This window comes from Felis catus, chromosome E2 (genome assembly GCF_018350175.1).
Source record: "Felis catus isolate Fca126 chromosome E2, F.catus_Fca126_mat1.0, whole genome shotgun sequence".
Classification (NCBI taxonomy): Eukaryota; Metazoa; Chordata; class Mammalia; order Carnivora; family Felidae; genus Felis; species Felis catus.
This window is the reverse complement of record NC_058382.1, coordinates 42,954,955-42,980,671: the sequence shown is the minus strand read 5'-3', so window position 1 is coordinate 42,980,671 and position 25,717 is coordinate 42,954,955. Positions and strand designations below refer to the sequence as shown.

Genomic DNA, 25,717 nt, shown 5'->3' with positions numbered 1-25,717 from the left:
AGTGAGTGTCCAGGCTGTCTCCAGGTCATGTAAGGGACATATCCTGGCTTCTCTCACTCCTCTGCAACCTGCCCACTCTTTTAGGACTAGAGTCTGTCTAGGAAGCTGGGTCCATAACTGGGCCAAGGGCCTTAGGAGAATGTGGTCAAAGATGGTAGGGGAGGAGAGGAGGCCAGAGTTGGAGATGACAGAAACCACCAGGCTTGATCCACATCCCAGCCCCTCTATACACCTGACTGGGACTCTAGGCAAGTTTTGTGTTCCCCTTGGTTGCTCTTTTCTAAATCTGAAATGGGCATGGCTGAGAGGTCAGACACACAGGTTGCTCCTGGCAGGGGGCTGAGTACGTAGCAGGGACCCATTTGTTTCCAATTAGAATGGGTCTGGGCTTCTCCCCCCAGTGTTGGGGTGCTGACTCCCACTTGACCAGTGTATTGCATGGAGAGTCCATGGGAGCTGGAGAGGGGAGAGGGTACTTGGCAGTGGGGCAGTTGCTGAGCACACCTTCCCAGTGAAGAGAAGCCCTGTAGAGAAAGGTGAGGCTGGGCCCACTTCTGGAGAGCTGAGGCCAGGGTGGTAGGGGACAGCGTTCAGGGAAGCCTCCAGCAGTGTGATGCAAAGATCCTTTGGAGGGTAGGAGGCAGGGGCCTGGGTGGGGGCCCACGGCGTGGACTCGATATCCCAGAGAATAGTGGGTCATTGACTTGAGGGTCCCTGGCATGGGGACTGGGTTTTGCTCTGGTTTTTGGCCTGCACATCTGGCCTGGCCCCCAGGCCCAGCTGTGAGCTGCAGAGGAAGGAGTCTTATCGCCTGAGATGGGTTCTCTGCTGGCTGCAGTTGTTGAGGATAAACGAACAGGTTTGGTCTGGCAGCTGCTGTGCTAGACGGTCTGACCCAGAACACCACATTTCAGCCCCGGCTTCCAGCTGCTGTCCGCTCCACAGCTTCCCCTAGTGGGGATTTGGGCACCTGCTGTGCCCTGGCCAGAACCCCTTGCCCACTTTGTTTTTCAAGTATCATCATGTTTGATAGATACAAGTGTATAAAATCAGGGCATGAATGTGACTTGATAAACTAAGTGGGATTAATTTCAATACTATAAGAAGAGGGATCGATTCATATTCTCACTCTCACACCCACGAAAACCACTTGGAGAACATTAACGATCTCTCAGAACTGATCAGTTGTGTGCAGATAAACCATGTTTCTGTTCAAAAGAATTGTGCATTTTCCCAGGGTCGAGGATATTAAAATCTAGCACATAAAGCCCATTACTAGAGGTATAATACAAGGTGAGGTACCATTACACAACCATCAGTTATGACTATCAGTTGTGGTTAAGAATTTTTCTCTGACAACCAAGGGGGTAAATGAAATATTGCAACAACTTGAGTACTACTGAGCAGAACACCTTCTCTTACCCAGGCCTTATTCTAAGTATAGGTGGACTTTGGCCAGACCATGGTGAGGATGGAACCTAGGCCAGGGACTCGTGGCAGATGGCCTGGGTTGAGGACATAGGGGTGTGAACACTTCCTTGTCAAAAAGGCAGCAAGTTCATGGGGGGTGAAGCAGGGGGCTGGTGGCTTCTCCCTGCCCCACCTCACCCTCGGCTCTGTCCCACTTTTAGGTGGCCGTGGAGAGAAGTGGGTGTGAGTGGGAGGACGGTGGCAAAAGCAGCAGATGGTGAAGGCCTTCTACAGGCCTCAGGAGGTTACAGTTCACTCTGTGAGGGCCCGAGAGCTACAGAGGACCTGAGTGTTGCCTGCCACCTGGGTGCCACCCAGAGCTGCAGGCAGAAGGCATCTAACCCAGGGGCATGCCGACTCCTCCCTCCCTCTCACCTCTCCCTTTCACATATTCTTCCATCTCTCCTTTAGCACTCCTAACTCCAGGTTGGGAACATTCTCCTGCTGGGATTGCAGGAGTAGGGGCTTCGCTGGGGATTATGTGCCACACCGTCCCTTCCTTCTCAGCAGTCCAAGGTAGCAAGGCCCTCCAGGCCCACAGACACGTCGGAAGGCTTGATCAGGGAGGCTTGTGGAAAAGTTCACAAATGTGACCCTTTCTGTCCTTCCCTGGGCAACCTCCCCAGGGGACATAAAGCATGCAGTCCCTTACAGCAGAAGCTGGCCTTGGTTGTTGGGCCTTCACACACACATGTGCACGCACACATGGGTACCTTCCCAGCCACTGTCCTTGGTACTGCCGTCACTGCTACAGTGTCCCCCATTTCCAAATCCAGGAGTAACCCCCCCTGCTGTCTTCACCAACACTCTTCCCAGACTTCTGTCCATTCTCCAAATATTTAATGAGCATGAAAACGTACCAGAACATACTCTGTTCTAGGCTCTAGGGTCCTGCAGTGACCCCAAATCCCTGCCATCATGGAGCTTATGTGTCCTGTGACAGGTGGAGTAAGTGTTAACAAAGAAAGGAGGCACAAGTGAAGGCACAGGGTGATGGGGCTGTGGGAGAGGTCTCTGAAGAGGGGACGTGTGAGGAGAGATCACCCCTTTCTAGGCAGAGGGACAGGGAAGGCCCTGAGATGAGGATGTATAGATGACTGATATGCTCTGCCTTGTGTTTTTTAAGATCGCTCTGGCTGCTGGTTGGAGAATAACCTCGGGGGTGGGAGACAAGGGCAAAAGCCAGGCAGCTGTTAGGTTGTTGCCCTGATCTCACTGGGTCTCACCTGTCCTGCCCACCCAGGCCCTTCTTCTCTGTCCTCTTCTCCCTTTTCCCTTGCCCCATCCCTAATTGCTCAGAAGAGCCCAGAGGATCAGCCTGTCTGCCTCCAGCCACTTGTACAGTGGCTGTCTCCTTTCCCAGCCTCATCTCCCCCTCATGTCACTCATTTGTCCTCCAGGCCACTTGTCACTCAGGCCATCCTGCTGGCTGTTACCTTTGTATGTTCCTGTCCCTGCCCTTTGATGTGGCCCAGCCTGGCATGCTCTCTCCTCCTCTCGGTCCCGTCTTGGTGTCCTCTCCACCTTACTCGCACTTGTGGCCTCTTCTTTATTTCATTTGCATCATTTATGCCTAGAGTGTGTGGGCTTGCCCTTCTAACCCTGCAGCTATGGAGTGTAGGGCCCAGGTCTTACTCTACTCTAGGTTAGAGCCATACCAGAATCTGCCATGCAGAAGGGCCTCAAAGGTGGTGGTGAATGGCACCTTGGGTTGGGGTTTCCCAGGCCTTCTTGTCATTTGGAGGAACATTTTGTTCTACTTGTGCTTGGACTCTGGGGCCCAGTGTACTGGCTAATGGCCCAAGAGTCTGGGATATCTCTAGGGCCTTGGTCTGACTGCCCTGGAGTAGGCCCTGAGCCAACAGGGAGGTGAAGGTGGGGACAGCAGGGCAGGGTAGCAGCAGGACACAACAGCAGAGAAGCTGGGGCTCGGAGTTGGGTGCGGATGGGGTTTTGGGGTCCTGGGGAGGTTCAGTGTGGCTAGCCCTCATACTCCCCACGCCCCTGCCTTGGGTTTCAGACCTGAAGCTGCACCTGCAGAGTACTGACTATGGCAACTTCCTGGCCAATGAGGCATCGCCGCTAACAGTGTCAGTTATTGATGACCGGCTCAAAGAGAAGATGGTGGTGGAGTTCCGCCACATGAGGAACCACGCCTATGAGCCACTCGCCAGCTTCCTGGACTTCATTACGTAAGTGTGCCCTATAGTGCCTTTCCCTCCCACTGGGCAGGATAGCTGCTCCTCCTGCATCTGGGCCAGCATGCGCTTAGGCCAGCTGCCCACAGAGTCTTCCTGGGCTGTGTAGCTGAGCTGGTTATTCAACAGCCCTGGGCCTCCAGGCCACCACCAGCCACTTCATTGCTGTGGATTCCACACTATAATATTGGATGAAGCCCCTTTCCCTGCACCCTTGGTATTACAGAGATTGGGGTGAGGAGACCAAGGATGATGGGAGCACTTTGCCTCACTCACCCTGCAGCATCCACACTGAATGCTCACTAGGTCCTGACTTCCCAGACTGGGGTCAGAGGTCAGGGGATGGCAGAGCTCTGAAGAGCCAAGTTCTTGGAATGGACCATTCAGGCCCTCTGGGCCTGTCTGGGCTGAGGCCATTCTCCATCTTCTCTGTCCATGGCCCTGGGTCTCAGGGAGAAGTGGGGAAGGCTGAACACCTGGCTGCCTTTCCCAATTCTGGACCAAGCCCACATGTTTATGACCATGGCTGCCCAGCTTCCCCGTTGTCTAACCCTTGGGTGTAGTCCTGCCTCCACTAAGCTCCTGGAGGACCTGAGCAGAAGAAAGGACCCTACAGGCTAGGGGAGGGCACTTGGATGAGGCAGCCTCTGCTTGCCAGGTATGCCTGTGGAAACAGGGAGATAGGCCGTCTCTGCCTGGATAGACCAGGAGCCATTAGCCAGGGCCTGGTTAACAAAGAGATGGCCCCAGAGGTGTGATCAGTGGCTAACTTAAATGAATGTGCTCTGCATTAGTGTTGTGTGAGTGTGTGTTGTGGGGAAGTGTTTCCGGGTACTGGGTACTTTTGGGTACTGTTGCGCCTTTATCATTCCCTGATTTCGGTGCTCCCACCCTCCTCCTGGAAAACTGGCACACCTGCCCCACTAGGGTGCTTCCTGCCTGTCCTGATTCCCACCCCCAGCAAGCAGCAGCCACTTACTTAAGATCCACTTGCTCAAGTGGAGACTGCAGCCAGAAGGGATCCATCCTTGGGTAGAGGCCACAGGCTGGGACCCCTGAAGGGCTCAGGGAACTTACCCAGGCTGGGAAGCAGTCTCTTTCCTGGCTACAGGCCTCCTTTCTGGGGGCCTCCCTGCTGTCCTGGCTGGGCCTGTAATTACACCTCCTTGGCTCTGGTCAAGGTATAGACTACATAGTCCTGCTGGGGCAGGAGGCCAGAGATGGGGCATGTCTTGTGCTGCTGAGATGGGGGTCACACCGAAGTATCCCATGTGTTAGCTCCTGGCCTGGGCCTGTGTATCCCTTGCCTCAAGGCCAGAGCCGGGGACATACCAGGAAGCAACAAATTTATTGCCAGAGCCCAGCCTTCACCTTATTTGCACAAGGCTCTCTCGGCTTCCTGGTGAATGTTCTGGCCTTGCCAGCCAGGCAGGCCAGAGGAGGCCTGACCCATGCCAGTGGTCAGAGGGCAGTTGTCATCCATCTCACTGTCCACTTGGCCACCTGCCTGTGCAGCTAGCTCCTGGCCTTCTTGGTGCCCTTAGAGGCTTCGTCTCAGCCTGCCAGGCCATGAAACTGGAGAGGGCTCTGAGCGTGACTGAGGCTGCATAGCCGCCAGCTCTTTGCTGGAGGTTGGCTGCAAGCACCAAGCGTGCTTAAAGCAGCCAAGCACTATCCTGTGGCAGGCTGTCACTTCCCCGCCCCTTCCATTCATGGGTGATTGTGGCTTAGTCTTCCCAGCTCCTCGCTCCTGCCCTCACTCAGGAAGAGCTCAGCAGCCACGTGTCAGCCTGTCTGAGCCTGTGGCTGCTCGTTCCATGACCTCGTCATCTTCAGTGACCCGCTCCTCTGCTCTCCACTTCAGCCACCCCCACTGATGGCTACCCAAGGCCATGTCACTACTGGAACTGTTCCACCCCGAAATCGCTGAGTCAGGCACCCCCTCTCTACCCACAGCCTTCAGGCACTCCAGCCCACTCTCAGTCCCTTGAGGGACGTTGGTTCCGGACTCAGCAGGACGCTGGGCCTTGCTTCCTCTCCTGCTGCCCCTTCTGTCTTCGTTTTCCTCCCTCCCCAGCTGAGGTTCCCTGGTCCATCATTTGAGTACTTTTCTGCCAGCATCCGCAGCTCTCTTGGCCGCCTGTCCTATAGTCCCGCCCTGGCTGGCAGCCCCCCAGCCCTGGAGGAATCCCAGCAGCCTCCGGCCTGGAGGCACCCTCCCCCACCTCCACAGCCTGGAGCAAAGCTGGGGAAGCCGGCCTTGAGCGGTGATCCCTGCTGCCAGACGTGCACGCTCACCAGTGCAGCTGGCCTCAGCTTGTCTTTGCCCAGCCGGCCATTTGTTCTCCCTACCCAGCACCCTGCAGCACCCCCACCAAGGTTGGGAAGACCACTTCACCATTTTAAATACTACCTCTCTCCCACCCCCAGCCTTGTCTCTGGGCAGATGGCCCACCTTCCTCCTCCACAAAGACAGTAGAAACCAGTCACCTTCTAGCACCGCATCTGTGTCCCCAACCCTGATCTGATGGCAAAGGTTCCTTCTCTTGGGTCCTTCTGCCAGAGTCCTGAGCTCTCTTACCCGACTCCCTGGACCCTGAGTGGCCACTCACCTGTTCTGTCTGTGCAGCCACCGTCCCTTTCAGATTCTTCCCATCAACAACTGAACAAGCGCAAATCTCTCACACTGTTTAAAACTGTCTCCTAGGGGGGCGCCTGGGTGGCTCAGCCGGTTAAGTGGCCGACTTCGGCTCAGGTCATCATCTCGAGGTCCGTGAGTTCGAGCCCCGCGTCAGGCTCTGTGCTGACAGCTCAGAGCCTGGAGCCTGTTTCAGATTCTGTGTCTCCCTCTCTCTGACCCTCCCCCGTTCATGCTCTGTCTCTCTCGGTCTCAAAAATAAATAAACGTTAAAAAAAAACAAACAAAAAAACCCCAACAAAACTGTCTCCTAGGGCCTGCGCTTTTACGTTCACTGTGTGTTCTCTCACCCCCGCCCCCCCCACGCCTGCCCATTCTTTGAGCTTCCAGTCTGCTCCCAACTGTCCTATCACTCCACCGCAAAGGCCCTGACCAAGGTCACCACTGAGCTTTGTGCGGCAAGGTCTGCGGGCCTAATCAGGAGCCACAGCCCTCCCACCCTCCAGCAGTCTCCTTCTTCTCTGCCATTTAACTCTTACCTCTCTGCCTGCTCCTCCTCCTCCCCTCCACCTCCTCCACTTCCTCCTTTCTGGGTCATGCGCAGTGTTGCAGAAAGAGGGAATCTCTTCCGTCAGGGCCAGGGCCTGGAACTCATAGCTGGCTTCTCTGAGGAGGTGGCTATGTGGCTGAGGAGCTGTTTAAGGAAGAATTGGGGAAGGGGAGATTCTGGACTGAGGGAACCATACATGTCCTGAGCCTCAAACCCCAGGGATGTCCAGAGGAATGTAACTAGAGAGGAGAGCATGGTTCCCCCAGGTAGGGGAGGCGTCAGCTAATGGCTCCATCCTGCGTGTGAATACTTGAGGGAACAGTGCCATCACTGCTGGCCACAAACAAAGCTGGCCCAGCTGGGTTGGAGGTTGGGACTACCACAAAAGGTCAACTTAGCTCTGTTCCTCAGAGCCTCTTAGTAGCCCATAGAACTGCCCTTGGATTGCTGGAACAGGATTTCCCAGGAAGTGATGGGTTCCTTGTCACTAAAGGTGTGCAGACAGAAGCTGATGAAGGTCTTTTCTGCCCTCCCATGGTGAAAGACAGTGTCCAGTGGTTTTGTTGATCCCAGCGAGCCTTCAGCCAACACAACTGGTATCAGCTCTGGGCCAGGCCCTATGCCAGGAGGGAGGGGGATGCATGAATGCAATGGGATGAGTGTCAGGGGTGGTGTAGACAGCTCCTGGAGAGGCCTGTGGGCAGCTGCTACAAATGGATCCAGGGTCACAGGAGGCTTCCTGGCATTAAGAGGACTCAAGGATCAGGTGGGGTGAAAGAGACTGCTCAGGAGAGTGGGTGGCACTGCCTGGTGTGGAGGAAACAGGCCTTGAGTGAGTGAGAGTCTGTGAAGTAAGCTGTCATCAATCATGTAGTTTTTAGATAATTCAGTTCAATTTCACGGCAATAACATGTAATATGTCACTATACCAAGGATTTTTCCAGACATAGCCATTAACGTGCTGTGTGACTTGGAATGGAGCCTCTATTGGGGTTTTTTGGCTTTGGAGGGGAGATCTTGATCTAGGCCATTCCATGATGGCTTCCCATAGGAAAGTAGGCTCTCAAAGAGAAGTTGGGAGAGGTGCGTGTGGGAGAGGTGAGTCTGGCCTCTGGGGATTTTCAGGTGGGCCCCAAAGGCCCTTGTCTTTAAAGGAATGAGCCATCCCCAGTGTGCAGCAGCCTGGTACCCATTAGCAGAACCTGGGCTTGGTAACCTGCATCATCTTGGAGAGGTGAAGTCCAGTCTTTCTTATGTACCAGGGGCTCCAGTGCCACCAACCTGGAGTGGGTAGCTGGAAGGCAGCTTTGTCCCAGGACAATGGCCTCAAGTGCCCCATAGGCCTTTTAGCATACCTGCCATTCTCCCCAGAACTTTTTGTACCATGGGTTGCAGAGGCATGGTGGTTATCCTTATCCTGGTCCTCTAGCCCTCTCTCTCTACATCCACTGTTTTTGGGTCATAGCACGGTCTATACAGGCTGGGGCTTTAGGCCTGCCATGATTTCTGGGTCATGGGCTAGACCTGGCTCCTGCCTTGCAGGAGAGCCAGCAGTGACACTGACTAAGGGAGAGCACACAGGAGCTCTTTAAGGCCTAGAAGGCTTAAGTCAAGTGGGAACACCCAATCAGGCTTCTGGGGAAGAGCAGGATTTTAATGAGAAGGTCAGGGCCTTACTAGCTCTGCTATGGGCTGCATTTTAGTTATCCTGATTAAAACTGAGAAACTGAGAAACTGAGGCTTGGCAAGTTGTATGCTGAGGCCATAGCTTAATATCTCTATTCCCTTTCTGCCCTAGGCAGGGCTCTGCAGGACTCTGATGTGATTAAGCACAGATACTGTTATGAGCAGCCTCTGCTGGGAGCTGTAGGATAGACAGACTGGCAGAGGTACCTAGTCATCTTGGCCTCCTCACCAGTGCTAGGCCAGCCCCCGGCGCCAAGACGATAAGAATGTGGAAGCAAGCCATGCTTCTCCAGCAGGTGGCGCCAAAGGGCACAGCAGAAGAATGGGGCTTGGCTGGGGGCTCTGAAGACTTCTTGGAAGAAGGGGCTTCCTAAACCCCAACCCGAGACTTCTATGGGCCCAAGCTGAGTCTTAAAGGCACAGGGTGAGGGAGGGCCTCTGGGTAGAGGAATACAGACTCCCTACTCCCACCCCACAAGGGCCTCTTTGGCCTGGCGGGCAGCCGCCTGTCCACTCCCCAGCTGTCTTCCTCTGGAGGGAGACGCTGACCAGCTGGAACCTCATTCTCTGCTGTTGAGGCCAAATGAGGGGAGGACTGGTGGAGTGGCTTTTTGGGGGCAGGGAGGCAGCTGCTCAAGCCAGGCGAGGAGGAGGAGGATGTCTCTGTCTGCTGAAGGCCTTGGCCTTGGGGGAGAAGCAAACAGCCTAGCCAGCACCATCTCTGCCAGGCCTGCCCTGCTTCCTTTCTCCCAGGAAAGAAGATTTGGGCTCTCGTTGGGCTGTGGAGAAAAGCAGGGGCTGCTTCTGCAGTAACCTCGTAGTTGACTCAGGGAGAAGGAAGAGCTGGGTCTGGCACAGGATTATCCAGTGGTGGCCTAGACTGGGTTAGAAGGGGGCCCTGGAAGGTGCTGGGAGTATGTGATCGTAAGTGGCCCTTAACTGGCTCGGCATTTTCCTTGGTACCCAGACTGGACTTCTAGCAGGAGAGGCTGGGGGCAGCTAGGAGGTACTACTACTGGCCCCGACATTTGCTGTCAAGGCTGAAAAGTGACTCATAGCTGGCCTGTTCCACATCATTGGAGGGACAACAGAAAAGCCAGATGGTAGAGTCTTCCCACGGGCTCTCCTCTAAGTCCAGGCCAGGACCCTGAGGAGTACCAGGGCCTCCCCTGAGCCCTGCCTCCAGCCCCATCCCCAACATAAACGAATACCCTGGGTTGTGGGCAGAGGGAGTGGGGAGATTTAGAGAAAGAAAACTGGCTTGTGGGGATACCTCTGAAAAGACAGAGCTAGATGGGGAGTGCAGTGCCAGGGCATGGGGACCCTAGAAATGGGACATGGAGGTCATCTGCCTGATGGTGTGACAGGGCCGAGTGCCTATACTCTCTCTTACTTCCTTGGATACTGGGTTTGGTGATGCTGGTGGCTGCGGGGTCAATCAGATAGTATAGGCCTAAGAGGGGTACCCTTCTCTCTGTCCCTGTCCACAAGGTTGTGAGAGTGGAGAAGAGCATCCTCAGGCCGGGGACAGGAGTCTTTGTGGCTGTCTCAGAGAACAGGAAGACTGGAGTGGGGCTGGTTGGGGTGCAGGTAGAGGGCTGCAGGAAGTGACATGTAGCACAGGTCCTGTGGTACATGAGATTCTGGAGGCATTGGGAACAAGGGATGCTGTCCAGGGTGGAGGGGATGCAGGCTCTGGCTGGAGGCCAAGGCCCAGAACTCTAGTGACCTTTTTCTGAGGTCCCTCTGCTCTGCCAGCTCTGTCAGGTTCGGGGCAGAAGGCTGGCCATTGGGCTTCTTGCCTTGCAGCTACAATGGGCCCCGCCTGAAGCCCTCAGTTTGAGAAGGGGAGGGCCTGTCTCTTCTCAGTGCACATCCTGTCACTGACCCAGCCAGTTTGGGGGCAGAGAGAGGGCAGCTGCCTGGCCCCAAGCCCAGGAGAGCAGAGGTCACAGCAAGGCGCTGGGTGGGTGGGAGCTGGGGGAGGGTGCAGCAAGCAGGGGGAGTAGGGGGTCAGGTCAGGACTGGAGCTGTGGCTTTTTCTTCCTGTCGCCTTCCTGGAGGGCCTTGTGGGAGCTCCCCCAATAGCTGGCCTTCTGAGTTGAGGCCTGGGCCACCCCTTTCCCTTTCTTCCCTTGGTATTTAGGGCCACTGCCCACCAGGGGTCTTCCATGGACAGCCTCAGCGTTGGGTGCTTAAAACACTTTCCCAGGAGAGGGGCCTAGTTGTGGGCCACCCAAAAACTAGGGCAAGTCCTGTGCTAAGTGCCCATTCAGGGCAGCAGCCTGCACCTTAGCTCTGACCCTTCAGTGGTGCCCCTCCCCACAGGCCTCATCCACTCGTGTACCCTGAGTTCATCACTGGTGACAGGCTGGAGGAATGTTGTGGTTAATGCCACCTGACTGTGCCTGGGGCCTTCCTCACTGCCCCCCCCCCCCCCCCCCGCCCCTGCCGCTCCTGGCTTCACCCCATTCCCACGTAGGTGACTAGACAGAGCTCTGCCCCGGCTCCTTTGTGCCATTGTCTTAAAGTTCGGAAGCAGAGCTTGCCCTGCCCCTTGCCAAGTCTGAACCGAGAAGCCCCACCCTCCCCAGCTCCACAGCCCCCTCTGCTGCTCATGTGCTATCCAGAGCAGAGAGCCAAGGAGCTTAGGCCTAGGACAACTTGAGCCCAGCCTCCCTATCCAGGCCTCTGGGTCCCCTCTAGGCCTCCTGCGCGGATACCTGGCCTAGGCCTCCGGCTGAAGAAGGAGGCGGTGCTCTGCCTTTGGAGTGGAACTGTGCAGGGCAGCTATCTACCTGCTCCATCTCTGCCTGACCTGGGGCCTTACTCCAGAGGGGCCCTCCCGCTAGCTCCTTTCTGGCCTTCCCTTTTTCTCTGGCTTTTCCCCACCCTACTCTTCAGCCTTTCCTCCCCTTGCCATCTCCCCCTCCCCGCATCCCCACCCAGCAGCCAGAATGACTCTAACAGGACTGTAATACTCCCTGCTTACATCCTGCTCATGGATCTCTAGTACTCAAAATGCAGTCAGGACCCTCAGCCTGGCCTGCAGGACCAGCGACCAGGCCTCAGCAAGCTAGGAGCACTGCCCTGGTTCCCTCCTTCTGCCAACCCTGAACTGTGCTCAGTTCCTCGAATGCGGCAGGCACTCGGTGAATGCCTCCAGGCCTTTGCACACACTGTTCCCTCTTCCCAGAACACAATTACATCTCCCAGTTTTTTCATCCCCAGGCTGGCCTTGCACCTCCTTCTGTGTTCCCTGCCAGAACTCTGTTCACACCATGGGGTAGTTACCTCTTCCCAAACACTCAAGGGGCATGAATCTGTGCCACACTCCCAAGGGAGGGGCCGTGTATGTCTCAGACTCCTGGTGCTGGAGTAGGGCTGCAACCGGGCAGGGAGGTGAACCAGTGGTGCTGGTCAGCAACACCATTGAGGTGGCGCTCTTTGTTGAGGGTGGCCTGTGCAGGGTGGGGGCAGGGTCACAGTGCTGGGCCAGGACTTCCAAACCCCCTGCTGTTGTGTGCCTCCCGCAGTTACAGCTACATGATTGACAACGTAATCCTGCTTATCACGGGCACGTTGCACCAGCGGTCTATCGCCGAACTTGTGCCCAAGTGCCACCCACTAGGCAGCTTTGAGCAGATGGAGGCTGTGAACATTGCGCAGACACCTGCCGAGCTCTACAATGCCATTCTGGTGGACACGCCCCTGGGTGAGCCACTGGGGGGGAGGGGGGAGGAGGTGGACACCGCCTCCAAGTGTGGGGTTTGTGGACCCCTGGGTGGTGGGGGGGTGATACTGAGCCATAAAAGAAGGCTTGCCCCCTGCTGCTTACCTTTATGTTTCCCTTAACTTCCCTCCCATTCTGTTGCCCTACCTTCAGTTCCTTTCCTGTTGCTTTTGCTGGGCTAGACAGACTACCACCAGGGCCTGATTCAGACCATGTAACTTTGTGAAACTGGCCAATTTCTCAGAATGCAGAGAAAGGCTGAGCTCATGGAGTGGGGAGAGGCCCAGGTCCCTCAGAGTCTTGGGACTTGAACACACTGTGGCCCCAAGCTAGTGGGGCCAGAGTGGCTGGCTGCCTGTGAGGCAGAGGAGGGAAGCAAATAGCTTCACTTGCCTCCACAGAACAGGTCCCAGGGGCCAGGTCAGGCAGTGTCCGGCAGGATGCAGGGTTCGTGTCAGAGGCCAAGAGAGGAAGGGGAACTGGGAGCTTCCTGCAGGGCCCCACCTAGGCAGTGCTGGCTCCTGCCTATCTTGGAGGCTGGAGAGAAGGCACTAAGGCTGTCACCAGCTAGTGCCCTCATAGCCACAATCTTTGTCCTCAGAGCACCACCTCCAGGAAGCCTCCAGGGTTAAACACTGGGTTCTAAGTTGCACTTGTTCCTGTACTAAGAGTCCTGAGCCCTACTTGCTAGGCCTATCTGCCATAGACTCTTCCAGTAACTCTGAGCTAGTTCTGGGCTATTTGTGGTTTCTCAGTTTCTCCATTTTTTTTTAATTTTATTTATTTTATTTTATTTTATTTTATTTTATTTTATTTTATTTTATTTTTATTATTTTTTATTTATTTATTTTTTTGCTCCCTCTCTCCCCCTAGTTTCTCCATCTTTAAAGAAGAGACAGACTAGAGAGTCTGTGGGCCCCTGTCAGGGGAGGGAGCTCTATTCTGTTCTGGCCTCTACTTTCAGCCTGACAGTGGCCCTCTGGGTCCCTGGTCCAGGCCCACTCAGCTCATTCCTTAAGAAGTAGGCTGGTTTTCCAAATGTGGGCCCCAGGCCCCCCCTGGGGGTTACAGATACATGGGCATCAGGCCCCAAATCCACAGCTGCCCCTCAAGAAAGGAGGATGTCATGGCCTCTTATGCAAGTCTGTCTTTGGCATGGTCTGAGCTTGGGTCTGCCCCAGAGGCGATTAGATCATGTTATGGCTGGCCGCCTCCTTTATAAATCAGTTTTAGGAGCAAGGATGCAGGAGAAGCTCAGGTCAGTGTACATGGCCCAGTGTATTGCTTCTGCCACTTGCAAGGCAATTGCCCAGGCTGGTTCGGGAGGCCCCCCAACCCCTGGCCAGCTGGGCCTTGTGACAAGGGCCCTCTATGCCCTGCAGGGGTGGTTAAACAGCAGCAGGATTCTTGCCTAGGCTGAATCTAGTCGCCCACCCTCACCCCCACGTCTTTCTTTCCCAGCGGCCTTTTTCCAGGACTGCATCTCAGAGCAGGACCTTGATGAGATGAACATCGAGATCATCCGGAACACACTCTACAAGGTAGTGCCCTCATCAGAGGTGGGGGCTGGCCTGTGGGCAGGGGTGGGGCCACGGTATGGTGGGCTCGTGGTTTATGTGGGGTGCTGGGACGGGACGCAGCTGCACCAGGCTTCTATCCCGCAGGCTTAACCTTATCCGCAGGCTTAGCCACTTTCTGGCTCCCATGATGGGCGCAGGCTGCATGGAACAGGTTCTCCATCTCGTGGCGCCTGCGGCAGGCCCTGATAAGATCAGCAGGAGTGGCTGGTGCCCCACAGCTTGGCCTGTCAGAGCTGGCTCCTGGATGGCCACTCCCCCTGCATCCAGGAGGGTCACGGGGCCGCCACCCAGACCATAGCTTTCAGGTTTACCCCACCTAGACTGTTGCCAGCAAGGACAGGCATTTGAGCAGAGGCAACAGTGTGCTTATTATGATGGGGGGAGGGACCCAGCCAGGTGTAGCCAGGTCACCACATCCTTCTCAGGTTCCTAGGCCTAGAGCCAGTGCCATGTCACAGCATCCTTATCCCTTAACCACTTTCTGCTTCACCCCTGACTATGGCACAGGTTGGTGACCCCTGGAGACAGAGTGAGCTTGGGATTCCTGGGTCAGCACTGCCCTGGCCCAAAGAGATTAGGAGCAGGGCTGGGAGCCAAGGAAGGGGGCCGGCCAGGGACCAGTGAAGGACATTTGGGACAGACGAGGTTCTGGGCACAGTGAGGTACTGATGGGCTGCAGCCAGGAACATGGATCAGCAATAGGCAGGCCCTGAAGGGGAACTGAGTATAACCTAAGTCACGGGCCCTGCTGACCTAACCCTGAGAACATCTGGCAATCAGATCTTTACACTGAGTGTCTTCTCCTGCCTGAGTTGGAGCTAGGTGGCTGACACTCAGCTGCAGCCTGAGAGGCTAGGCCTCCAGTCTCCCTCCAGGAATCTGGGCCAGAGTGCAAGGGGAGGTCTGGTAATAGGTGAGGAGCCTGCATATGGTGCAGTGGTGTGGGCAGGGGAACAGCCCATGCAGAAGCAAGCATGGAGCATGGGCCAAGTGACAGGCAGTTTGCCATGGAAGTGCAGGTTCCAGATAGACAGCCGGAGACAGGTCTGGAAAAAGAGGCAGACACAGGATGAAGTCACCGAGGGCCTGGAGTGCCAGGCCAGAGTTTGAACTGTATCCTGTGGGCAGGGTCAGCCAATAAAGGTTTGCAACAGGGCAGAGTATCATCAGAAAGCCCCCTCTGGCTACGGTGTGGAGCATGGAGTAGAGGGGAGAGACTAGAGGTAGGAAGATCGTCAACTTCTTTAATCGTCAGGATCACCCTAGGAGCTAGGTAGGCATGAATATCTGAATTGGTAAGATGAGAAAACTAAGGGCTCAAAGAAGCAGGGTGGGTTGCCTGAAACCACTTGCTATACTCTGGCAGCACCGGGATCACACCTGGCTCAGCCTGTTTGCAAAGCACGTGCTCTCATCTGCCCCGCTAACAAGGAGGCAGGCCAGGCAATCAGCCGAGAATGTGCATGCGCACATGATCTGAGTGCTCCTGCCCGCCCAACTGGCCTGCTGCCGGTTCCCTCCCCTGAGACAGGGTGAGGGGTGCGGCTGTCCCCCTAGCCTCACCCACACCCTCACCGGGCCTGACTGGTTCTAGCTGGAGTCACTGGTGAGGGCTGCCCGGACACCAGCTCCGTAAACACTGATCCGAGGCTGAGGGCGCCATGCCAAGACTGCCCGCTCGACAGGCAGTTTCCCAGCCCAGTGGCCACAGATGGGAGATTAGATGGACCCTCAGCCGCCTGGCAGGCAGGAACTGTAGGCAGCTGGTACAGCAGCCATGGACTAGCAGGCTCCAGGGGACAGGGTGGGGATGGGGAGGCAACCTTGGTACCTGAGCCTTTGAGGTCTTGCCAGTTTCTTCAACTGCCCTAACTTCCAGAAGAGTCTGAGCCCGTCCCATCATCTCCTCTGAGCCTAGGGTCAGCCTTTCCAGGGATTGGTATAGCTCAGTGAAGGCTGGTGGCTTCCCCACAGATTGGAACTGCAGGCCCCACTGGGGCTGGCCTTGAGATTTGGGCAGGCCATGGGGAACTTGGCCTGGCCATGGGGAAGAAAGTGGCTGGGGACAGTCCTAGAGGGACTGAATTACCAGTGAGCCATGGTAGGATTGGCAGCTGTTTCTACCACCCAAGCCCTCTGATTCCTGGGGATGTATTATGCTGGGGTCCACTCTCCCCTTCCAGGCTTCTTCCTCTCTGACCTGTTCTAGACTTTTGTTTCCTGTGACCTCAGTGGTCACCACAGGCCTTCTGAGCACAGCTTGCCCAGTGCTGCTGGCCAGGCTATGCCTGTGCTCATGGACTCCTGGGTTTCATCTCACCTCCTCCCTTGGGGGAGCAAAGCCTGTGGCCCAAGTCAGCTTGTGGTGGGTAGAAAGGTCTCTGAACCTTGGAGATCAGACCTTGGTGCTGAAAGCTTTCCAGGCCTCCTGGCCCTCAGCCTCAACTCTGAAGAATAATCTCTAGCCTGTGGAGCCAGAGTCCCTGTGACCATGCCACCAGAAGGGACTCAGGAGGATCTGAGTGAAGGGAGTTCCCCAGAGGGGCCACAAGACCATCCCCCCCTCTCTTGACACAGAGAGGTTTGGGGAAGGAAGCCTGTGCCTAGCCACTTTTATGAGTGAGTGCTGGGAGGAAACGAGGGACTGGGCTGACCTGTCTTTTCCTCATGCCCAGAAGATCCAGTTTGCCTGGGCAGGAAGTGCTCGTTCCCACCACAGCCCATGTGTCCAGCCATTGCACTGCAGGGCTGACGTCTGTGCAGGCAATAACCATTCCTCAGCAGGAACTGAGCTGACATTTGCTTCCTGCTTCATGATGCCTGGGAGCTGCTTGGGGGATGGAAGGAGTTCCGTGAGGTGGGGTGCCAAGAGGGGCCAGGGCACCCAGTCCAGGCCACTTCCATGAACTCTCAGGAGTAACCTTCCTTCACTAGCCCATCAACATGTAGTTTTCTGAGGCTGAGGAGGGGAGGTTTGGGGGAAAGGCAGGCAGAGCAGCTGGGGGCAGACAGACCCCCTCTCTGAGCCTGGTCCTCTGCGGGATGAGGACATAAGGGCACGTAGGGGGCACTGCACCATGAAGCCGTCAGTAGGTCAGAAATTGCTCTATTGCTCCTGGGTGCAGTGAGGCAGCCGGCCAACTGATTAATAGTTGGAATTTGCAGATGTTTCCGAGGTTCTGACATGGGGGGCTGCCCTGGCCAAGTGATGGGTGTGATGTATGGACTCACCATGCAAGGGACTGGGGAGGGAAAGAGGCAACTGTGAGGAGAAGGCTTGGCAAGTCCCCCAGCTCCCTGCCTGAGTTGAGCGAGCCCCATGCTCTGCGCAGGCCTACCTGGAGTCCTTCTACAAGTTCTGCATCCTACTGGGCGGGACCACAGCCGATGCCATGTGTCCCATCCTGGAGGTGAGTGCTTGCCCACCTTCCTGCCCACTAGTCCCTGGTAGCCTGGGCCTGGGGGAAGCCCCGCCAGCTGACTGGCTGCTGCCTCCTTCCCCCTCCCTCTCGCCTTGCTGTGTACTGGCCCCACAGTTTGAAGCCGACCGACGAGCCTTCATCATCACCATCAACTCCTTCGGCACAGAGCTCTCCAAGGAGGACCGTGCCAAGCTCTTTCCACACTGCGGGAGACTGTACCCAGAGGGTCTGGCCCAGCTGGCTCGGGCTGATGACTATGAGCAGGTCAAGAACGTGGCCGACTACTACCCGGTGAGTGCCCTGGCCACAGGATGATGGGCGGGCATACTGGCATCTGCATCCCCACCCCACACCCAACAGTGCCCTTGTGCTCATGCTTCCCATCCCTTTTCTGGGCCAGGAGTATAAGCTGCTCTTTGAGGGTGCAGGCAGCAACCCCGGAGACAAGACCCTGGAAGACCGATTCTTCGAGCATGAGGTGAGGGGTTGCTCACCTGTGTGTCATAGGGAGGGGTTGGTGGCCCAGGCCTGACTCTGCCATCACGGCCACCTGCACACCACGCCTGCCTCTGTCTATAGGTGAAACTGAACAAGTTGGCCTTCCTGAACCAGTTCCACTTTGGTGTTTTCTACGCCTTTGTGAAGCTCAAGGAGCAAGAATGTCGCAACATCGTATGGATTGCCGAGTGCATTGCCCAGCGCCACCGCGCCAAGATTGACAACTACATCCCCATCTTCTAGCGCCCTGGCCCAAGGCTCCCCACAAGTGTGTGTCTGCGTGTGCTGTGACCAAGCCCATAGCTCACATGCCTGCCCTGGGGGATAGCACATTGTCCTAGTGGCTGCTGGTATTCCTGACCCTCCCTGGGATGGTTCTTGGGCCTGAAAAGGGGCTGGGCACCTGTTCCCCCTATCAAGGTTGGACCAACTCCCCCCCCCCAAAAAAAAGGAGGTCCCCTCAGCCCTATGTTTACAGCCACTGACACGCCTGAGAAGCATGTGGTCACTTTGTGTGCTTCCCTGAGAACCCCTGGGGCAGCGTGAGCCTCCTCTCCCTTCTGTGGGTCACCCGCAGAGCCATGGCCCAGGGGAAGGATAGAGTGTGTCCTTGGGGCATAGGGGAAATAGCTCTGCCACACTGTCCCTCAGCTCTGCCCTCTGAAACAATAAACTGCCCTCTCTACGCCTGGCTGGCTGTCTCCTTTGGGTGCCATCCTTGTCAAGCCACCCCCACTCCAAGCTTTCTACCTCCTTTGCTGGCCCTCCCTGTGTGCTTTCAGGTTCTGCAGGATGGGGGAAGTCACTGGAGGCTCACACAGGGCTGTGGAGCTGGGTGCTGGCCCTAGCGGGCCACAGATCTCCCTGTTTGCCTCAATGAGGCCCACTGCACCCTAGTCCAAGGGCATTACCCCCATTTCACTAGGCTGAAACCCAAACCTGTGGATAAATGACCTGCCCACAGTCAACGAACAGGAAAAGGTATGAAGCACAGAATCTTTGTCCAGAGCCTTGGCCCATGCTGACCACCAGGGGTTCCCCAGGCAGTTCCCAATCTGTCACACAGTCACAGACTGGCACTCAGACAGTCACACCCTCCAAACACAGCATCTCCCCCATTCTAGGAGAAATAAAAATTTGTCTTTATTTCAAAGGTGGCAATCAGGCAAGTAGGGTATGGAACCTCCTATGGCTAGGGGGGTTTGGGGTGAGTGGTCGGGACCCTAATTCTTGAGCCAGTCAAGAAACAGGATTTACCCTTTGAATCGCAGCACTGAGGCACTGGTGCCTTGAAAAAGTCCTGAGGGTGGTCCCCACCCCACCCAGTGACTCCTTAGTTTGCAGAGGCACTGTCTGCGGGATCCTGTCAAAGGCTACAGCTAAGTCTTGCACAAAACTCCCCATCCAGTTGGGTTCTCCAAGCTACAGGGTGGAGCCTTGTGCCCAGGAGGGTCTGTGTGGGCTCATGAAGCAGAAGAAAGGCCTGGAGGTTCACTGGGAAGCCTCAGCTTCACCAGGCCTGGCCTGGGGCAGTGACTGAGTGGGTAGGGCTGGGGTCCTTTAGGCCAGGCTCTAGGGCAGACTTGGGGGGGTCACAATGGCCCAGGGGAGGGCCAAGGGCTCATGGGACCTTGTCTGCTAGAGCAGCTAGGCCATCTGTGTGCACTGCTCATTGGGCTGTCACGGGGGAAGAGCCTGGGTTTGGGTCTGGGTCCAGGGCTGCATCCTGGGCTGGGGTAGAGCCAGGCTGGCCAGGCCGCAGTGCTCTTGGCAGACAGTGATTGATGAAGAAGGTCTGCAGGAAGCGGCGCCGCAGGCCCTCAGGCAGGTAGTAGTGGATGAAGTACATGAGCCCCAGGCCACGGCCTGGGTAATAGCGGCGGCGTGGCTGAGCTGCCAGCAGTGCGTCGGTGATGGCATCTACAACTGGGCTGAGGTCTGGCAGCGCCAGGCGCAGCGAATGCAGGAACTGCCCATGTAAGTGCTCGATGTAGTCCTCACCGTAGGCCTGGAGCAGCTCTCGGGGCAGGCTGGCCAGCAGCAGCTGTTTACGCTGCTCCCACTGGCCCACATTCTGCACAGACTCTGAGGAAGGAGCCACAAGGTCAGGGTGGGTTCACTTAGGGAAGCCAAAGCCAGACTCAGGTCAGTCTACCTCAAAACCGATCCTTGCCTCCAGACAGAGCCAGGCCCATTCCTTAGACCTGACTCCACCCCAGATATGAACACACCCACACACCGTATTCCAAACCCGATGCCCACCTGTCTTGAAGCAGCCAGGCTGGATGATGCTGACCTTGACCCCCCAGGGCAGAAGTTCACAGCTGAATGTGTCCATGAGCAGTGCCATGGCCGCTTTGGAGGTCCCATAGGCCGCCAAGCATGGGTATGGCATGTCTCCTGGGGATGGATTGGGAGGGAGGCAGCTCAGCATGGACCAGGGGCTCCAGCAACCCTCCCTGCTCTGCAGCAGCACTTTTTCTACTCCAGTAGGGAAGGGCACTCACCTGCTGGGCTGCCCACAGTCACGATGCGACCCCTAGAACGCCGCAGCAGTGGCAACAGGCCCTTGGTTAGTTCAAGCGCACCGAAGAAATTCACCTCCATGCAGCTGCGGAATGTGGCCACTGGAGACAGCTCCACATCGGCCACTACATTGTTGTGGCCTGCATTGTTGACCAGGCCCCACAAGCCTGAGGGCACGGAGAAGGGGGACAAAGAAAGGAAGCTCAGAGTTGAGTCTGCCCAGCAGCAAACCTCCGCCCATTCACACCCACCCAAGCACACCCTCTCCTGGGGGATCTAGGCCCACTGACCTGTGCTGGTGGTGTGGGCCTTTGTGAACTCCAGTGCTCGGCTGATGTCTGCTGGCTTGGTCAGGTCCAGCTGCAGCAGCCTTAGGCGAGGGGAACAGCAGGCACGCAGCTCTAGGGCACCAGGGCCATCCAACTCCAACACGGTGGCCAGCACCGTGAAGCCCATAGCGTCTAGCTTCTTTGCCGTCTCCTTGCCAAAACCAGAGTCACAGCCTGGCCAGGGCAGGGCAGCCAGTGAACTCCCACTGTGGCCCAGTCCAGCCTGAGACAACTCTAGGATCATCAGGGTCCATACAGGATCCAAGCCTCTGGATACCCAGTCTTCAGCAGCCTTCCCTCCCATCCCAGGTCCATCTCTGTAGGCTTTGCCCCTCTGGCTGAGCACTAGCTCTCTTACAGCTGTCACCTCCCTGACTCCCCAGAGCTACCCCAAACATGGCTTAATGATGCCCACTTTACAGATGAGGACACTAAGACCTACGAATGCTAAGTTGCTTCCCAAAGTCATTCAGCCAGCAGAGAGTAAGATCAGGACTCTACTGGAGGTCAGCCCGAGACCCAGTACCAGTCCTGGTGTCCTGCCTGCTTTGCTATCAGGTCTAAGCTTGCCTGTGCAGTATTACTGCTCAGCCTCGCTGCCCTTGCCCGGGCTTCTTCCTCTTACCTGGACTAGGCAGCAGCCCCCTCTTTGGTCCTGTCCCATCTTGCCCCCTTGAATCCATTCTCTTACCTCAGCAGCCAGAGGGATCTTTCCAAAACTGACAATATCACTCTGCGGCTGAAAGCCTTTCCAAGGCCCCCACAACCCTTGGGATGAAGCCCCAAACCCTCTGCTCCCATCATCACAACCTGAGCCCCACCTCCCTTCCCCACCAGCACCCTACTATTGTTCCAGGCTCTAGGCAAGCTAGAGGCTCATTCCTACCTCACCACTGACCCCCACTCTTGGAATTCCAATCAGTGGCAACAGTGGGGCATTCTCTGAGCCCCAGACCACTTGCCCCCAGGACAGGGAAGATGATGGATGCAGAAGAGAACAGACCTGCATTTGAATCCCTTCCCACACCCAACAATTGTGACCTGAGGTCAGTTACCACTCTTGGAGACTTAATTTCCTGTGTTTGGTATGTGGAGAGTGGAACCACCAGGCAGAGCCAGAGTGGGGGTCTGATAAGACCCTGCTTCCTTGATTGTTCCCATCCAGATCCTGGCTCTGAGGGTGGCAAGGGGAGGGGGAGGCCAGTGAGAGGAGGCTCTCTGGAGCCTGCCTCCCTGGTGGTCCCACTCACTTCTGGACAGGCTCTGCAGCCCCTCCCCACCTCAGCCCCGCCCCCTCTGCTGAGGCAGAGAACAAAGCTGGGACAGGGGCTGTGAACTAGGCTTTGTGTGGCTGGGGGCCTGCAGACTAAGGCAGTCTGGGCTGGGCTGGGCTGGGCTGGGCTGACAAGTCCTTCCAGGGCAAGCCTGGCTGGGGGAGGCCAGTGAGCACATGTGTGTCCACTTGCCTAAGCTCCCTACTCTGGAGGGCCCTTCACTGGGAAACTGAGGCCTCCCAGAGCCTCAGCTCTACAGTCCCAACAATCACCCATGCCTCGCACACCCTCTTGTTTATCTGCACACAGACACCTGTACATACACTTCCAAACTGCCTGCATATTCACACAGGGATTCACTCCCAAGAGACCCCCAGCCACCATCCATGAGCAGATGTGCACACATGGCACCCAGCCACTCAGCCCAAACTCTGACTCCATGGTTGAGCTCTGGATGTAGCCTTGGGCTGTGGTTCTCAGGGGTATTCTCAAGGAGGGGTGGGTAGCAGCTCTGGCAGGCTGAAGACACTGTTCTTAGCAGGTGAGGCAGGGCCTAGTCACTTATTTGTCTTGCAGTCAGGTAGTGAGAGAGGAAACCGCAGAGTGTTTGGACATCGGGAAGCTTGCTGGTCTACTCCTGATGCTTAGCAGGAGTGGGTTGGGCAGGACTCTTCCCCTCCCCCATTGCAGGGCTTTACAACCAGATATGGAGGAGCCCAAGCCTCAGAAGGCATCCCTCCTCTTCCCTCACTCGCCAGCTCAAGGCAAGGAGAAGTAACAGCAGCAGCATGAAGGCCTGAGGGGAGTTCTCAGGAAAGACTGCCCACTGAGTCACTACTACCAGCAGATGGCCCAGATACTGTTGAGGCAACTCACAAATTAGACGGCAGGAGGGGAGCTGCCCATTCCCTGGGAGCAGAGCTTGCAACCTAGTTCCTGCTTCAGACCAGGAGGGCCACTGTATCTTTCCTTCCTCAATCCCCTAAAACTTCACACTATACTCTGAATTCAGGTTCCACTCATCAAACCTGACCCCTGCTCTAACTCCACCCTCTTGCTGAAACCCAAAGCCCTAGTGCCACCGGTGTTCCCACCCCACCTCAACAGTCAACCCTCTTGCCTGGCATTCAAGGCCCCTTTTGAGGAAACAACCTCACATCACACCACATCTCAGCAGCCAGGCGGGTTACTGACTGTCCCCTACCCAGGCCACTCTCATTGTTGCCTCAAGCCTTTGTCCCACATCCACACTTTGATCCAAAACACCTTCCACACTTCACCTATCTTGACTCATCATCCCGGGCCCAGCTCAAGGATGGCCTCCTCTGAGAAATTCTCCCAGGTCTGTCCTTGTGATCATGCAGGGCCCCCTACTGGACCAAGACCTCTGGGAAGCCACTCTGGTGGTGAGGGCAGGGCTCTGAGAACCTGTCCAAAGCCATGGGGGGTTGGGGGGGGAGAGACCAGGCTGCCCCTCCTCCCACACATACAATGGAGCCAGTGCCCCCTGGCCTTTCTCTCCCTCCCCGCTTCCGGCTGGGTCTCAGTGCGCCCCCCCCCCCCCCCCCGCCTCCCTTCTGGTGACAGATTTATTCCCTGCTCCAGACAAAGGGAACTCTGCCAGGCAACCAGAGGCACCTGAGTACAGCTCTCCACGACCTCCTTCCTGGGCACTGAAGACCAGGAGGAATGTGGTGTTGTGTGTGCTGGCTGCAGATATGGAAGGCTACCTCAGCAGTTTGGGGGTGGGTGGCACATTCTAAGAGGCAGCTGAATGCCCAGCTGCCTCTTATGGTGACCTCAAGCTTTTATGGATTCCAAGGACCCCAGCAAACGGGGCGGGGGAGGGGGAGTGGGTGCCCCAACTCCCCATCTAAGCGCCTTCCTCTGGCCCTGAGGAAGAGGAGATGAGGCGTCCCACGTGGGCATGTTGGGCAGAATCCAAGGGGTGACCATCCTCTTCAGTCCCTCAGAGCACTGCCCCCTGCCCCAAGACTGCTCTCTTGGGGAGGGGCATAGCATAAACCTCAGACTCCAGGAGGTTCCACCTTTCTCAGCCAGCAGTTGTTCCTGCGCACCTGCCCACTCCCGGCCTCATTTTCCCTCCAACACTCCACAGCGGCAGGTAGTTAACCCGGACTTAAGGAGGTGCCTTGCGCTTCCTACTTGGCTCGCTCCCGGCACCCAGGGGAGAACGACACTCCCATTCCTGTGCTGGGGGTTCCGCCTTGCCTTGGCGCGCTAGAGGGGAGCCCTCTGGGTGTCTGGTCCCGCCCTCGAGCCTGGAGTCCCCGCGCTCCGCGCACTCACCGGTGATGAGCACCGCGCGAGTGGCCACCGGCAGGCGCGGAGGGCGCGCCAGGCGGGACAACGCGATCCAGCCGGCGGCGGCCAGCACGGCGAGTGCGGCCGGCGGGGGCAGCAGGCGCTGGCACAGCCAGTCGAGCGCAGCCAGCAGCGCCAGCGCCGCCAGCAGCGGGCGGCCCAGACGCAGGTCTGCGCGCAGCAGCTGCAGCAGCGCACGGGCCGCCACGAGCAGCCAGGCGCCGCCCGACGGCCAAGGCCAGCGCTCCATGGCGGCCGGGCCGGGCTGGGCTGGGCCGGGGCGGGGCGGGGGCCGGGCTGGGGAGCAGGGAAAGGGACTTGAGGCCGGAGCGAGGGGCGCGCGGTGCAGGAGGACACCAGCCAGGGGCGGAAGGGATACTCGCTTTCTCTGTTCGCCCTCGGGCCGAGCTTATAAAGAGCCCCGGGGGCGGGGAGAGGGCGGGGCGGAGGCGGGGCAGGGGCGGGGCTTCCCTCCACTTCGCACCCCGCACCCTCCTCCGGGCAGGTGCCCCCCCCTCCCCCGCTCCGCCCCGCCCCCGCGGCCAGATCTGCTTTCTAAGAAGCCGGAACAAAGTCCCGAAGTTGCTGCTACAGAGGGAGCCGCCTTGCCGCGGACCGTGCCGGGAACCAGGCCAGTCTGTGTAGCCCTAGTGCTTTGCATCTGCTCACCCCTGCGCCCACCCCCACCCCCACGCTGCGAGAGCAGTTGAGCCGCCGCTCCCAGGTGAGCACACCCAGCTCACACTTGCTCAGGACACCTGAGGACACGCACAACTTCCCTCAGCTTCTCACACTGACAGCACCGTCGCGACCTCCGGGCCTGCCGGAACCCCGCGGGGAAACAGACCGCCCTTACCCGGCCGCAGCAGCCGCCGCGGGCACACGCGCCGCACTCCCACGCCATGCGCGGCCGCAGGTCCCACGCGCACACACACGCCCTGACGCGCGCTCACACCTAAGCTGCCGGCGGCCACAAAACCGGCTTGCTGCGGGGGCTGGAGGGAGCAAGATGACTGCCCGGGTTCTAGGGAGTCTCTCTGCCCCGCCTTCCCCCTTTCCTTCAGGGCCCAGTCCTGGGGATGCACCAACCCCACCTCCTCCTGCCACACAAGTGTACCTGTGTGGGAGTGCAGGTGTGTGTGCGTTTGTGTGTGTGTTGCGGGGGCTGGGGCTCACAGAAAGTGTCTAGGCTTTGCATTACCTCCAGCCCACCCTCCGACTGGTACTTCTAGGACCAGGCCAATGGGGACACCTGGGGAGTCAGTAAGGGCAGCCTCTAGGACAAGGTAATCCCCTGCCCTACTCCCATGATTCCCCAGGTTATAAAATAAGTGCTGTGAATGTGGGTGCATTTCCCTACCTGTATGTATGAAGATCTGTGTTTGTGTGTGGCCCAGCGGCCCCCCATCCTGCCCACCCCCGTGTCTGGCACCCTGTGTTTGGCATCCATGCTAGGGCTCTGCCAGGCACTAGGAGTTGGTGCCAGCA

The 25,717-nt window shown here is 57.2% G+C and overlaps 2 protein-coding genes across 2 annotated transcripts in view; one reads left to right on the top strand and one right to left on the bottom strand.

The window, feature by feature from the left end:
* ATP6V0D1 (ATPase H+ transporting V0 subunit d1) overlaps positions 1-18,460 on the top strand; it is a 39,079-nt gene extending 20,619 nt beyond the window's left edge. Inside the window, exons 2-8 of the mRNA XM_003998130.6 lie at positions 3,491-3,662; positions 12,079-12,257; positions 13,737-13,816; positions 17,188-17,265; positions 17,392-17,568; positions 17,678-17,755; positions 17,857-18,460. Of these exons, the coding sequence (XP_003998179.1) occupies positions 3,491-3,662; positions 12,079-12,257; positions 13,737-13,816; positions 17,188-17,265; positions 17,392-17,568; positions 17,678-17,755; positions 17,857-18,018 (926 nt within the window). The 3' untranslated portion in view covers positions 18,019-18,460. The remainder of the gene's footprint in view (positions 1-3,490; positions 3,663-12,078; positions 12,258-13,736; positions 13,817-17,187; positions 17,266-17,391; positions 17,569-17,677; positions 17,756-17,856) is intronic.
* A 436-nt stretch (positions 18,461-18,896) lies between these two features.
* On the bottom strand, positions 18,897-24,611 carry HSD11B2 (hydroxysteroid 11-beta dehydrogenase 2). The gene is made up of 5 exons (XM_023246056.2): positions 24,215-24,611; positions 20,592-20,804; positions 20,283-20,468; positions 20,038-20,175; positions 18,897-19,860 (listed from the first exon to the last, which is right to left on the bottom strand). Exons 1-5 carry the CDS (start codon positions 24,477-24,479, stop codon positions 19,445-19,447), a joined length of 1,218 nt encoding a protein of 405 aa, XP_023101824.1. The 5' UTR covers positions 24,480-24,611; the 3' UTR covers positions 18,897-19,444.
* Between the last annotated feature and the right edge of the window lie 1,106 nt (positions 24,612-25,717).

Bases quoted from the DNA above. Each gene is read 5' to 3' on its own strand.
- HSD11B2 (XM_023246056.2), bottom strand. From the start codon at position 24,479: ATGGAGCGCTGGCCTTGGCCGTCGGGCGGCGCCTGGCTGCTCGTGGCG. The intron at 20,469-20,591 runs GTCAGTGGGCCT...CCGTGCCCTCAG, and splicing joins GGCCCACACCACCAGCACAG to GCTTGTGGGGCCTGGTCAAC. The intron at 19,861-20,037 runs GTGGGCATCGGG...CTCCTTCCTCAG, and splicing joins GCCTGGCTGCTTCAAGACAG to AGTCTGTGCAGAATGTGGGC.